Raw genomic sequence first — 14211 nt, 5'->3', positions numbered from 1 at the left:
GTCATAGCACATAATGGAGGGCGATGTGGCAGTCATCGCACATAAGGGAGGGTGATGTGGCAGTCATAGCACATAAGGGAGGGCGATGTGGCAGTCAGCAAATAAGGGAGGGCGATGTGGCAGTCATAGCACATAAGGGAGGGTGATGTGGCAGTCATAGCACATAAGGGAGGGCGATGTGGCAGTCAGCAAATAAGGGAGGGCGATGTGGCGGTCATAGTACATAAGGGAGGGCGATGTGGCAGTCATAGCACATAAGGGAGGGCGATGTGGCAGTCATAGCACATAAGGGAGGGCGATGTGGCAGTCATAGTACATAAGGGAGGGTTATGTGGCGGTCATAGTACATAAGGGAGGGTTATGTGGCGGTCATAGTGCATAAGGGAGGGTTATGTGGCAGTCATAGTACATAAGGGAGGGTTATGTGGCGGTCATAGCAACATAAGGGGGGGCGATGTGGCAGTCATAGCACATAAGGGAGGGCGATGTGGCAGTCATAGCACATAAGGGAGGGCGATGTGGCAGTCATAGCACATAAGGGAGGGCGATGTGGCAGTCATAGCACATAAGGGAGGGCGATGTGGCAGTCATAGCACATAAGGGGGGGCGATGTGGCAGTCATAGCACATAAGGGAGGGCGATGTGGCAGTCATAGCACATAAGGGAGGGCGATGTGGCAGTCATAGCACATAAGGGAGGGCGATGTGGCAGTCATAGCACATAAGGGAGGGTTATGTGGCAGTCATAGCACATAAGGGAGGGCGATGTGGCAGTCATAGCACATAAGGGAGGGCGATGTGGCAGTCATAGCACATAAGGGAGGGCGATGTGGCAGTCATAGTACATAAGGGAGGGTGATGTGGCAGTCATAGTACATAAGGGAGGGCGATGTGGCAGTCATAGCACATAAGGGAGGGTGATGTGGCAGTCATAGTACATAAGGGAGGGTGATGTGGCAGTCATAGCACATAAGGGAGGGTGATGTGGCAGTCATAGTACATAAGGGGGGGGCGATGTGGCGGTCATAGTACATAAGGGAGGGTTATGTGGCGGTCATAGCACATAAGGGAGGGTTATGTGGCGGTCATAGCTCATTGGGGAGGGTGATGTGGCAGTCATAGTACATAAGGGAGGGTTATGTGGCGGTCATAGCACATAAGGGAGGGTTATGTGGCGGTCATAGCACATAAGGGAGAATGGATGTGGCAGTCATAGCACATAAAGGAGGGTGATATAATGGTCATAGTACATAAGGGAGGGTGATATAATGGTCATAGTACATAAGGGAGGGTTATGAGGCGGTCATAGTACTTAAGGGAGGGTTATGTGGTGATCATAGTACATAAGGGAGGGATGCTGTGTTGGGCTTAATATATAAGAGGGTTAGTGTGGAGGCAATATTCTAAATGCCTAGTAACTCCTAGATGGCAGTTAGTATTGATGAGATTCTATGTAGATAGATAAGGAAGGAGCTGGCAGAGCTCTGACTCTAGCTTCTCCCTCCTTCATAGAATCTCATGAGCACCAGCTGCCATCTTTTATCTCAGTAATGGGAAAGTCTTCACTGAATACAGATTTTGCCTCAGAATTGATGATTTTGATAATGACTGATCAATTCTGGCAGAGAAAGAAGCAGATTTGTCTGATAAGATATATTACAAAGTTGCTTATTTTCATGTGCACAATTGATTTATAAAATAAAAATTAAAACAACAGATACACTTTAAGTATTGCAGTATGTAGTGAAAATCTCCCATGAAGCCCAGGCTTTGAGGAGCACAGCATGGCAGTAATGGGGGCCTTCGGCAGGCTGCCATGGCAATCTATTGATTCCATGTAATATATTTTTTTTTTCTCTCACCCCTGAGGTCACATTTTGCGGGAGGCCTTACACACAGCCCTTTGAGAAAACACACTCCCATCGGTTTCAATGAGAGACTACAAAACCAGAAATCCAGCATTTTAAGTTACTTTATTTTCTTATAATCATACATGTGGAAAAAAATATACAACAAAAACAGATTTGACATAAAGAACATGGCAAATGGTCACATGACAGATTCCACAAGGGAGAAAAGCGCACCGCTCGGGTTGTACGTGGTCGGTACTTTATTGCTGTGCAGCATGGATGTCCTAACGCGTTTCGCTCTCGCTCCGTCATCCCTTTCTATGACTGAGGGTTATCCTATTGCTTCGTAGGTCATTTTACACAACACTAAGGTCAAGGACGCAAAAGCGGAGAAAGCTCTGCTCACCCTTCGCCCACTAAGTCATGTTGGGGACTTTAGGTGCCGTTATCTAAAACAGGCCCGTGTCCCCTCTCTACTACGAAGGCGGCCATTTTTGTGAAACTAGTCTACAAGCATGAGATATTAATATACAAATACACTTGATGTCTGGCGGTGGCACCGGCCTACAAAATGGTTCCCACCACTTCAGCTGTATCATAAACCCCTTTAAGAAAAAAAACCAAAACAACAAAACCTATAAATAAAAATAATACATTAGACAAAAAAAAAAAAGACAGAATATATATATATATAGGACATGGCAAATTTGTACAAATTATTTACAATGGTAATCCTACAGTCTTGGTATCTCTATGGGCTAAGCGCACAGTATATAACGAGTTCGGTAAAGGTTAAAAAGGGGTATTCCCATCTCCAAAATCCTATCCCAATATGTTGTAGGTGCAATAATAATAATATTAGCAAATACCTCCAATTAGAAATGTAGTATATGTCTCCTGATTAGCTATGTCACTTACCTCATGTGCAGGGCATTACAGTAGTTTAGGTATCCACGGTTACAACCATTAGCAACTGTCCCTATGAGTGGCATAACCATGGATACCTAAACTACTGTAATGCCCTGCACATGAGGTAAGTGACATAGCTAATCAGGAGAACTATACGACATTTCCAACTGGAGGTATTTGCTAATATTATTATACCCACTACATTTTGGGATAGGATTTTGGAGATGGGAATACCCCTTTAATGTCAGGCCAAGTTCGATTACCACATCACTTACTCGCCCTAACAGAACCGGTCCTGAGACAATTTAATTACATACACATATCGGGTGTCCTTTAAAAGGGGACCCACATAATGAAAAGAGCCTTAGTAATAGTAACACAGACCACCCAAACAGTTCCCATAAATAACACAAGATCCAGACAAAGCATGTAGAATGCAAAAACAAAGACCCCCCGTAATTGATTGCACATATTGATTAGCAAACACAAGTATAATCAGGCAGATCAAATTCTTTGTTGCCCATAGCAACCAATCAGAACACAGCTTAATCAACAGTTGAAATATTAAAGCTGCGTTGCGATTGGCTGCTACTGACAACAAAAGACAGTTTTTCATTTAGTCAGTTTTCATAAATCTGCCCCATTATTTTCTGTATAATATACAAGACATTGTAATATACATAAGAGGCTTCGCTTACTGACCTTTACTGACATTTTAAGTCACGTCATTACAAAATATCAGAATTTTTTTTTTTGTCAGACACCGCCTTTAAGGATAGCACAGCCCATAATGTAATACTAGTATTTCTATTAAGTACAGTGTCAATGCTTATGATTAGTCTATAAGAAAAGATACCCTCCTGATGGGTTACCCCCCCAAATATAATATTATGGTTATACTACACAGGTAATCATGGTATAAAAGACAGGATCGGATTACATGACTGATTTTAGTATTGTAAGTGATATTATAGTAACCCTATAGATAGCATAAGGGATCACTGTACCCTCTACACCAATTAAAAATGTTAATTAGAAGCCATATTGGATTATTGTGACCACTATACAAAATCCTTGCTTGCCTTCTTTGGAATACCTTTATCATTTTCTTTAGGGGATCATGTATTCTATATAATGTTCTTAAAGAAGACCTTCCCTTAGGTCAAAAGTAGTAATTTTTTCTTCTCATCTTTATTCCCGCTTCTGCCCGGAGTATTCAGTTTTTTGTTTTATTAAAATCCGCCAACCAGTTCCAGAGATATGGGTCTTTTTATGTAGTGTGAATTGTTATGGTACAGCACAAAGACACGCCCACATGGAATTTGAGCCACGCCCTCAAATACCATAAACACTTGTATTAAGGCCCATATCTCTGGATCAGTACAATGGATTTTAGAAAGAAAAAAAGGGGAATACTCAGGAGAGTAATGGAAATAAATTGAAAGGAAAAAACTGAGCACTTATGATCTGGTTAGACATCCCCTTTAAACTCATTTACAGCAATATAATACTTTATTTTGTGCATTTCCATCCCATTAATATACCAAGGCAACTATTTGGAACAGGATCAGTATTTGTAGCTCAGGTTAATGATCACATATCCATCAAGGATTGATAGAGGAAGTCGAAAATGGATTCTTCTATTAGGGTACCTTCCCACAATCTGTGTCCGTTTTGGACGCCGTAGGTTTTCACTGCATCCAAAACGCTACTTTGTTCAGTAGAAGCAAAGTGGATAGGATTTTAGAAATCTCCTGCCCACTGCTCTTTTCTATGCAACGTAAACTGACCTGCGGTGCGACATTCCGACCAGCAGCAAGTTGATTTTTGGTTGCGGAGACGCGAGTGTTCTCAGCGGGAAAACACAGCAATAATCCGCTGCGCCCAGAACCCTGATCATTGGCACGGACGCCGCTTTCTCCCGCGGTGAACACTAGTGATCTGTCCCCGCATGACGGATGATGCTGCTCCAAGAACGCAGCGTCTCCCAATCGAAGGATCGTACCCTTACTTTGGTTTCACTTTTGAAAAAGAATGGCGTAATGGGCACAGGTTTATTCGAATTTGGTGTCCAAATATTGGGAAGAATGTGTAGTAGTATGAGTAGCACATATTGCCGTAGACATTGCTAAACTGTTAAAAAGAAAACTTCGCCAACAGTTGTCTACATAGAAAAGTTGACCTAGGATTTTAATAAATAGGTACAATTAAATTGGAGACAATCAGATCACTGCTCGAATCTGATGAGGACTGGCCTATTTTTTTTTTAGAGAAACAATCTTGGCAAATTTGTGTCAACCCAAGCCAAAAAAAGACTATTATATTCACCTACGTGGTGGCCCAATTAGATGGGTGCCTCTGGTCTTGGTCCAACACTTCCTCTCTTCTTTCGATCGACATCCTCCTTCGTGTTTCTCCCATCACGCTTCTGTGCGGGTGCATTTCTCTTTGCCCTGCCGAGCTAAAAGTACTGTAATGCGCATTCGCCGGCTTTGCCTATGGGTTATCGGTACTCTTTGGCCTTTCCCTGTGCACTATAGTGCTTTGCTGTGCCCTCAGCAGGCCAAAGAGATGTGTACCAGCACAGGAGTGTGATGGAGGACATTGTGTGGATGACGTTGGACCCATCATCCATATGAAGCAAAGAAGGAGGACGGTGATCGTAGGTCTGCCGACTTTGCCTATGGGTCATTGGCGCTCTTTGACCTTTCCCTGCGTATTATAGTGCTTTGCTCTGTCCATGGCAGGCCAAAGAGAAGTGTACCAGCACAGGAGTGTGATGGAGGACATTGTGTGGATGACATTGGACCCATCATCCATATGAAGCAAAGAAGGAGGACGGTGATCGCAAGTCTGCCGACTTTGCCTATGGGTCAATGGCGCTCTTTGGCCTTTCCCTACGCACTATAGTGCTTTGCCAGGCCAAAGAGAAAAAAAGTGTACCAGCCAGGAGTGTGATGGAGGACATTGTGTGGATGACGTTAGACCCATCATCTACACAAAGCAGGTAAAGAGGATGTGATCGTAAGTCTGCCGACTTTGTCCATGGGTCATTGGCGCTCTTTGGCCTTTGATTGCGCACTATAGTGCTTTGCTCTGTCCATGGCGGGCCAAAGAGAAGTGTAAAAGCTAGGAGTGTGATGGAGGACATTGTGTGGATGACGTTCGACCCATCATCTACACAAAACAGGTAAGGAGGAAGGTGATCGTAGGAGAGGATGGGCTGTGGTAAGACCAGTTACCCATCGCACCGCAGGAAAGTATGAGGTCTTTTTTGTGCCTTGCATAGAGAATTAGGGCCATACATACAGCATACTTTATAAAGGGAAAACCTGGTGACAGGTTCCCTTTAACACTAGAAGTCCCAGAAATTTCGAGCTCCATAGGGTTCCAATGGTAGAAATCGGGGAGTTCTAGTGTTAAAGGGGTTTCATTTTCCTATACTTACGATAGGACTTAGGATAGGTCATCATTTTTCTTATTGGTGGTACTCCGACTCTTGGCACTAATTTGGATCGGCTAAAGTGCTGTTTCCCAAGGCACAGCTCCATATGGGCCTAGTACTACAGCACACTCCCATCTATATAGGACGGAGCTGCAATTCCAGACATAATTTTATGCTACCCTTTTATGAAAAACACTTAAAAAATCACTCCAAAGACTGCCCGCGCCCATAGATAAGCACAGAAAGTTGACAGTCAAGTCCAGACACGGTACAATTTACATACTTATTTCTCAAGAAGACGTTTCCAAAAATGTTCCCTTTTTTATTTTGTTCTCTTGAATTCAGGAGAAAAATTGCATTCAACAAATTATTTTATTTCAGTGCAAACAGAAGTAGGTTAGAAATAAATAATACGGATTGAAAGAAACAGGAGGAGTATAACACGAGACGCAAAACACTGGCACTTTCAAATTCGGAATTTTGCTAAGTTTTGTTTCCCAAATTTAGATTTTTTTTTTTTACTTTATTGTTTAAAATAATACTATTAGTGTTTTAACAGAAATCTATGTACGATAACAGAAAAATAGAACGGAACACAAGCCGAGAAAAAAAAAACGGGAGAATATGCCATCATACAGTCAGAGTAAGCCGGACATAACTAAATATTTATCCTCATTCAATTTAGAGGTTTTTTGTTGTGTTTTGTTTTTTTTTTACTTATTCATCAATAGGATTAAAAAAAAAAAAAAAAAAAAGAAAAAAAGGATGCTAAACATAATCTATATACTTTATAGGCCGTATTTGATTTGGTATTTTAAAGGAACTTGCTTTGTAATAAAAAAAAAAAACCTCTCACTTAAGATGTCAATAAAGGCATTCTGTCTGCAGGATTTCCCCATCCTCAAAACTATTTATATGTTCTTGCAGCTCTTTCAAAAGACAAGTTCAGCAATACCTTTACATGGCCGGTCCGTTCCTCCATTGCCGAGAAATCAGCATTTGAAATTATATACAATTGAGACTGAAAAGCTATGGTAGATCTGAAGCCTCCGTCACTCCAGCTCTATTCTCCTCCGTAGGTTAGTTTCACACATCCGGCTTTTCGCCGGATTGGGCGCATGCCTGTACACTGTATACAGTACAATGGCAGCGCGACAAGCGCCGGTCACATGCTGTCATGTGACCCGGAAGTTGCGGCGCTGCCATTGTACTGTATACACTGTACTGGCAAGCGTCGAATCCAGCAAATCGGCAAAAAGCCGGATGTGTGAAACTGGCCTTAACTGAAGGCTCTTTTGCCTGAACTCACACAACCTAGAGGATGTCAGTCAACCAGGAGAAAGGCGGAACGAAGCAGGAAATAGAGCTGGAGTGACGGAGGCTTCAGATCTACTATTGTTCTTCTGCCTCATTTGCATATCAAAATCAGATTCTCTTTAAAGGCAAACTAAAAAATAAATAACCCAACATTGTTCGATATCTCCAAGTTGTATAGAGCAATAATACATAATCCATAGATTTTTTTTTTATTTTTTTTTTTTTTAATTAAGCCCTTTTGTACCGTCTTATGTCTCCATTTTAATACAGAAAAAATATGGTTGTCATGCTCCAGGAAATGCCATATTACTTTAGGGCGAGAATAAACACTCCCCCCAGTAATATATCACGATATGGCGGCACACATAGTGCATATGTATACTTCTAGAATGAGACTGTGAAGCTATTAGCCCCCTTTAAATGCATAATTGAGAAAAAAAACAAAAAAAAAACAAAAAAACTGACCTTATTTATACAATTAAAAACAAATCTAAGCTAGAGTAACAATCAAAAATTTATTTCAATAATCTGAATTGGTTAAAATTTCTCAACTTGATAGGAAAAAAAAACAAAAAAACCTTTTTTGCAGCAGTGCAGAAAAGCGAGGACAACTTTTTGAATAGTATTTGTTCTAAACTCATGACATCTACAGTAAATGCTTTCTCCATCTCAAAAAAAAACCAAACCCATTTGATTCACCAAAACCAGCCATTCTGTAGTATAAATCAATGGAACGGCTCACCGAAAAGTAGTAGTATTTTTAATTTTAGCAATACTTTTTAGAAAACACCAAACGTCCCTTAGAATTTACACCGCTTTGTAAAAGTCACCTCCCGATCAACATTCTCATTTCTTTCCGCTGTTGCCTAGAATGCCAATTAACTGAATTCGGTTTACTCAACCAAATCATCCCATAATTGCCCAATTTTCAAATCTGCGCCGAGCCATAAAACACTTATTATTTAGAGGATTTGTTACACTCGCCACAGTAGAAAAAAAAGAAAATGAGACTGAAAGCCGACTGGTCATTCCGTTTTTATAAATTTACTGAAAAGCCAGCATTACCATGGCATGTAAAGGAGTCGAATTCTTGTGTGCTGACGAAAAATGCCGATAAGCAGGATAAAAATAAATGGAAGTTTCATAGAAATTCCACAAGAATTCCGAATGACTTGCAGTAAAGTGCGAGCACACCTATCAATCAGCGGTTGGGTTGACGGCCCTCATCGGATAACACTGGTCAATTCTCGTAACCCTCAGACTGTCCAATGAATCTTTGGAAAACACTGCTTCCTGCAAATGAAGCCACCGAGAAAGAACCACCAAATGCACCAAACACGGCCGAGAAACCCAACATGAACACTCCCCAGACACCACATAATATGTCGATACCAACATCCGGTATGGCACAGATTGTATAATAGGGGAAGCTGGCCATGTCACAAAGGAATCTTGTTGGCAGCCTAAGTACGAGACATACAACTGATAACACATTGTCGAGGACTCGTACAAAGCCGCAAAGGATGTTGCCAAATACACGGAGGACATCATACGGAATGTTCAGCAAGACACTGCTTAGGGCGAAGATGTAGGTGGTGAGCGCCGTCCAGATACAGTACAGTCGTCCAAAAATTATATTACAGACTTGTTTGAAGAGGAACCATACCAAGCAGAGGACACTTTTTATAATTTCATATACGATACAGAAGATAAACTGGAAGAATCGAGAAAACGCTCCAGGGGTTTTAACTGGTGGTTCCTCCTCGGTTTGAGTTGAGGCATCAGACTCTGATCTCAGTTCTGGGTGGACAGCTCCACCACCGCACTGATTAGCGAATAACTTTACATCACCAGACAGTTGGTTTTCTAGTTCTTCTACGGTGACCTGTTCTAGTCCATCTACATCTCCAGTTCTTTTAATAACTGCTAACGACCAAGCATCGGGAATGTTACAGCATGCTGCCATCCAGACGTACTCTGGAACGGAGACTTTATCATTTAGCTTTGTAGTAGATGGGACAGCTCCAGCAATGAGGTGAAGGTTCTCTCCATTCTCGCAATGAGGCAATAATTTCTCCTTAATAAGAACATCCACATCTGAGGCCCATTTTTCCTTGAAGTCTGGTGTCACTGGCACAGCGCTGGTGAGAGCTGGTGAGGCTCTATGATAGAGTGGACAAGGCTGGTAATCCGTTGAGGCATAGTCCTCTTCTATGGCCTGGTTTGTTCCTAGACCAGCAACCTTTTCCGACACTTCAGAACCTTTGCTGACTTCATCCAAACTGTTCGTGGAATCGTCCACCTGTAAAAGATCAGAAGATAAGGCCTGTAAGTAAGTGCAAAAATGATGACATAAGGCAATATCAAATAGCTCTTCTGTGGAAAGTGCTTCATGACAAGTGCTTACTTTAAAATGTATGCCAAACATCTACAAAAAGGATATCAATCGGAAGACAGTCTGGAATGTCGTCCACGCCTTTCTACAGAAGTATTTTGGGTTGGACTATTCATTTTCAGATATTCTATTAGGAAATTATAAGGGAAAAATCATCTACATAAGATTGGAAAGTGATTACAATGAGTGTCTTCAGGTCTGAAGGACACAAACCCTATTAATTTTGAAGGCTGATCATAGTTACATAGGTTGAAAAAAAGAGTTAAAAGGGTGGTTCACTCATTTTTTATTGTCTAGATCGATATTATATTGAGAAACAATATTTCTCTCAAATTCCTTGTGTTGGCAATACTGCCTGTGAGAGGCGCTATTGCGGACCGCTGTTCCCCGCTCCGTCACTCCCGGGTTCCGTGACCTTGGGGATCTGGTGACATCACGTCACGTTCCGGACACGTTGGCCCCAGTCTTCCTGACTCACTGGGCTGTGGGTGGTGTTTCACCGCTTGTCATAGCTCAGCGCATCTCCTGCTTGCAGCGTTCTTCTGTGAGGAAGGAGGGAGCAGATGGGCTGTGACGAGCGGTGAAACACCGCCCACAGCCCATCATTCATGGACACTGCGGCCGGCCGCGGTGTCAGGAACTTGACGTGACGTCACCGAATCCCCAAGGTCACAGAGCCCGGGGGTCACGGAGCGGGGGAACATCAGTCCGCAATAGCGCCTCTCACAGGCTGTATTGTCAAACATAAGGTATTTGTAAGAAACATTGTTTCTCAATATAATATCGATCTAGACAATACAAAAAATATGGGTGAACCACCCCTTTAAGTCCATCCAGTTCAATGTTTCCCTATCAATTATACATTCTGTCACTAAATTATCTATAACTCACAATGACAGTTTGCTGTAAAGCCTGCTTTACACGTTATGATCATACGATATCATATGCGATCGTAACCGCCCCCATCGTATGTGCGGCACGTTCAATTTGTTGAACGTGTTGCACAAACGATTATTTGCCGTCACACGTACTTACCCGTCCATACGACCTCAATGTGGGCGGCGAACGTCCACTTCCTGAAGTGGGAGGGACGTTCGGCGTCACATGGCAGCTGGCCAATAGAAGCGGAGGGGCGGAGATGAGCGGGACATAAACATCCCGCCCACCTCCTTCTTTCCGCATTGCCGGCGGGAGCCGCAGGACGCAGGTAAGATCAGTTCATCGTTCCCGGGGTGTCACACACTGCTATGTGCGCTGCCTCGGGAGCATTGAACAACCTCACGTTCAATCTTTAGCAATTGAAGGCCGTGCATGCGATGAACGTTTTAACGTTCAATCGCACGTAGCTGTCACACGCTACAATATAACTTACGATGCCGGATGTGCGTCACTTACGACGTGACCCCGCCGACACATCATAAGATATATTGTAGCGTGTAAAGCTCGCTTTAGAGTGTAAAGTTGAGCAAGACGATTCTCATTGCCCAGGTCTGGCGTCCAGTCAAGTCCTCTGTGGCAGGTGGACCAGGGCAGTTCTTCACTTCTACGGTCAGCACCCTGGGTGCCTCTTAAAGAGGACCAACCAATAGAATTTTCATAAAAAACTAAAGCCAGTGCTATACTGGCGCTATCATGCTGATTCTATACATACCTTCAGTTGTGAGATCGGATGTATACTTTCTTAAATATAAGTAAAATTTGTGAAATGCACTGTTACTTGATTGATAGGTTCAGCAGTATACCTAATAGGTGGGTCAGGTTTTGCTTGTTATTCCCGCCCCTCTCTGCCTGCCTGTCCTTCCTCCCCTCCTTCTGTAATAACAGAGATAGGGGGAGGAAGGACAGGCGGCAGACAGGGGCGGGAATAACTAGCAAAACCTGACCCACCTATTAGATATTACATTGCACCTATCAATCAAATAACAGTGCATTTCACAAACTTTACTTGCCTATATTTCAGAAACTATACATCCAATCTCACAACTAAAGGTATGTATAGAATCAGCATGATAGTGCCAGTATAGCACTAATTTTAGTTTATATAGGAAAATTCTAGTGGTTGGTCCTCTTTGAGGCCGCACATGACGTTTTGGGCCTAGAATGCCAAATGTGAAGCTCTGGTTTAGACGACAGGAATGGACGCCGGACCAGGGCAACGCAAATCTTTTTGCTCAACTATATTGAAGTACTCTTCTAATAAAATGGGATATTCCAAAATGGTGAAACCTTTCAAGGGATTGTATAATAACTAATATGTACAAATCTATACTGTAAAAGTTAAAGAATAGGTCATTTCTCTTTTTTTTTTTGGGAAATGTATCTCGATGTCTTTCCATGTGTTCCCGTTTAGCTATGTTTTTGGCAAGCCATGACGTTAAAATATGTGCCCTTTCTAAATTAAGGATGCTAGCAATGTACATGTTCGCTGACGATAAAGCGGTCTTAATCTCCCTCCCCCATGCCAGATTTTAGCTTTCCTCCTTGGCTAATGACCTTGAAATATGACAGAGACTCTTAAATTCTCTCTTGAGTGACAAGCGTGGTCAATAACAGCCTTTAGCAAAAATTCCTAATGTCCCCCCCTACGAGCCTGGAGGCATGCTAACCAAGAGAAGTATCCAGCACGGTATGACGCATACTGATGGATGGCCATTTAACGCAATTAGCTAATGTTCTGAAATGCAAGCTAACAAAATCTCTGGTTTCATCAGGGACGTTTCAGATGTTGACTCAGCAGCTGAGATATTGATTGATCCAGAAAAATAATTAAGAGTTGCATTATAGGCACCTAAAAAGCCTCGTGTAAGAAAATCAGAAAATCGCTGAAATGTGACGCTTTTGTTACACTTTTTTTTCTTTTATAACATTACTAACTGTAGTACCCGGGTCTCTCTCCCAGTCTCTGTCTGTGTGTCGTTGTCTGTCTGTCTTTGTCTATGTCTCTGTCTGTTTCTATCTCTCTGTATTTGCATCAGTCTGTCTGTCTCTATCTCTGTGTGTGTGTCTCTCTCTTTCCCAGTCTGTCTTTGTCGGTCTCTTGCCCAGGCTGTCTTTGTCTGTCTCTTTCCCTGTCTGTCTTTGTCTGTCTCCTTGCCCGGGCAGGCTCCTTGCCCGGGCAGTCTCCCCACCGACATCTTATTACCTCACACATAAGCTTCTTATACTAACAGTTTATTTTGTTCCTATAGCAACCAACTGACAGTTGCTATTAATAGCCTGTAGCTCCCACCTCCATTCAGTTTAATGGAGGCAGTATTTTGGAGAGTAATTGGAAAGCGCTGGGTTAAATTTTCCGGTCAAAACTGTCTATGACGTTCCGAGTCACATGGGGTGTCTGTTCTAAATTTCGTGATTTAAAATGCGACGGTGCAAATTCATTTAGCGGACATACACACACATACATACACTGAGCTTTATATATTAGATTACATTATAAAGGGGCCACAACACTAACAACTGGCCAATTTGTAATTTTAGACTGAATCTGTCAACAAATTTTACAATACAAGTTGTATACTTCTTTGAAAATGAATGGTAAAAATACAGTTATAATCCTTTATGAATGTGTAACAATCTCCACCCCACCTTACTGACCCCTCCTCAGGGTCTCTCCTCATTGATAAAATCTCTCACTGCTCAGTACATGCTGTACTTGTCAGTCAGGCTGGATGGAGGAAAATGAATACACTTGGACTCATTTCATTCTATAGCTGGATTTATAAAATAGAGTATTTTTCAGATTATAACATGCATCCCAAATTTAGAGGAGCAAATTAGGGGAAAAAAAAAAAAGATTTTAAATGTTAAATTGGGGGTCTGTTTTGTAGTCTTATCATCCGCCTATACCATAGGAGAACAAGACAGATCCCCATTTTAAGATTAATGGATGTAGCTTACAGTGGGGTCATCACAAGAAGCAGACGGCAGAAACGGGGCGATGCTGAGAGTAGGGGTGTCACAGCTGTGTGAGGCAGGCGATATTGACCTCCCGGTGACGGACTTGAGGAAAAAGTCCCGGAGTCACTGCATGCGCAGATTGAGATCTTGGAGAGCTAAAATCTCAATCTGCGCTTGTGTCGTTTTCCTGAAGTCGATCGTATCAGTCACTGGGAGATAAATGGCACCTGCAACGTGCTACCAACACACCTCTCCTCCCTACCCAGGGCCGGCAGCAACGCCCCACTTGTGCAGTCGCTGGCTTCCTGTAGACCCCACTCAACCACCCCCCACAGGTGAGCTACATTCGGCCTATAAGACACAGTCCCATTTTCTCCCCAATTTTGAAGGAAAAAAAGT

At 42.5% G+C, this 14211-nt stretch overlaps 1 protein-coding gene across 1 annotated transcript in view; it reads right to left on the bottom strand.

The window, feature by feature from the left end:
* Positions 1-1955: 1955 nt before the first annotated feature.
* The window catches only part of ENDOD1 (endonuclease domain containing 1), a 49521-nt gene continuing 37265 nt past the window's right edge, over positions 1956-14211 (bottom strand). Inside the window, exon 2 of the mRNA XM_075337489.1 lies at positions 1956-9822. Coding sequence (XP_075193604.1) covers positions 8761-9822 — 1062 coding nt within the window. The 3' untranslated portion in view covers positions 1956-8760. The remainder of the gene's footprint in view (positions 9823-14211) is intronic.

This window comes from Anomaloglossus baeobatrachus, chromosome 2 (assembly GCF_048569485.1).
Source record: "Anomaloglossus baeobatrachus isolate aAnoBae1 chromosome 2, aAnoBae1.hap1, whole genome shotgun sequence".
In the NCBI taxonomy this organism is placed as follows: domain Eukaryota; kingdom Metazoa; phylum Chordata; class Amphibia; order Anura; family Aromobatidae; genus Anomaloglossus; species Anomaloglossus baeobatrachus.
The sequence above is the reverse complement of the archived record's forward strand: the minus strand, read 5'-3'. Positions and strand labels throughout refer to the sequence as shown.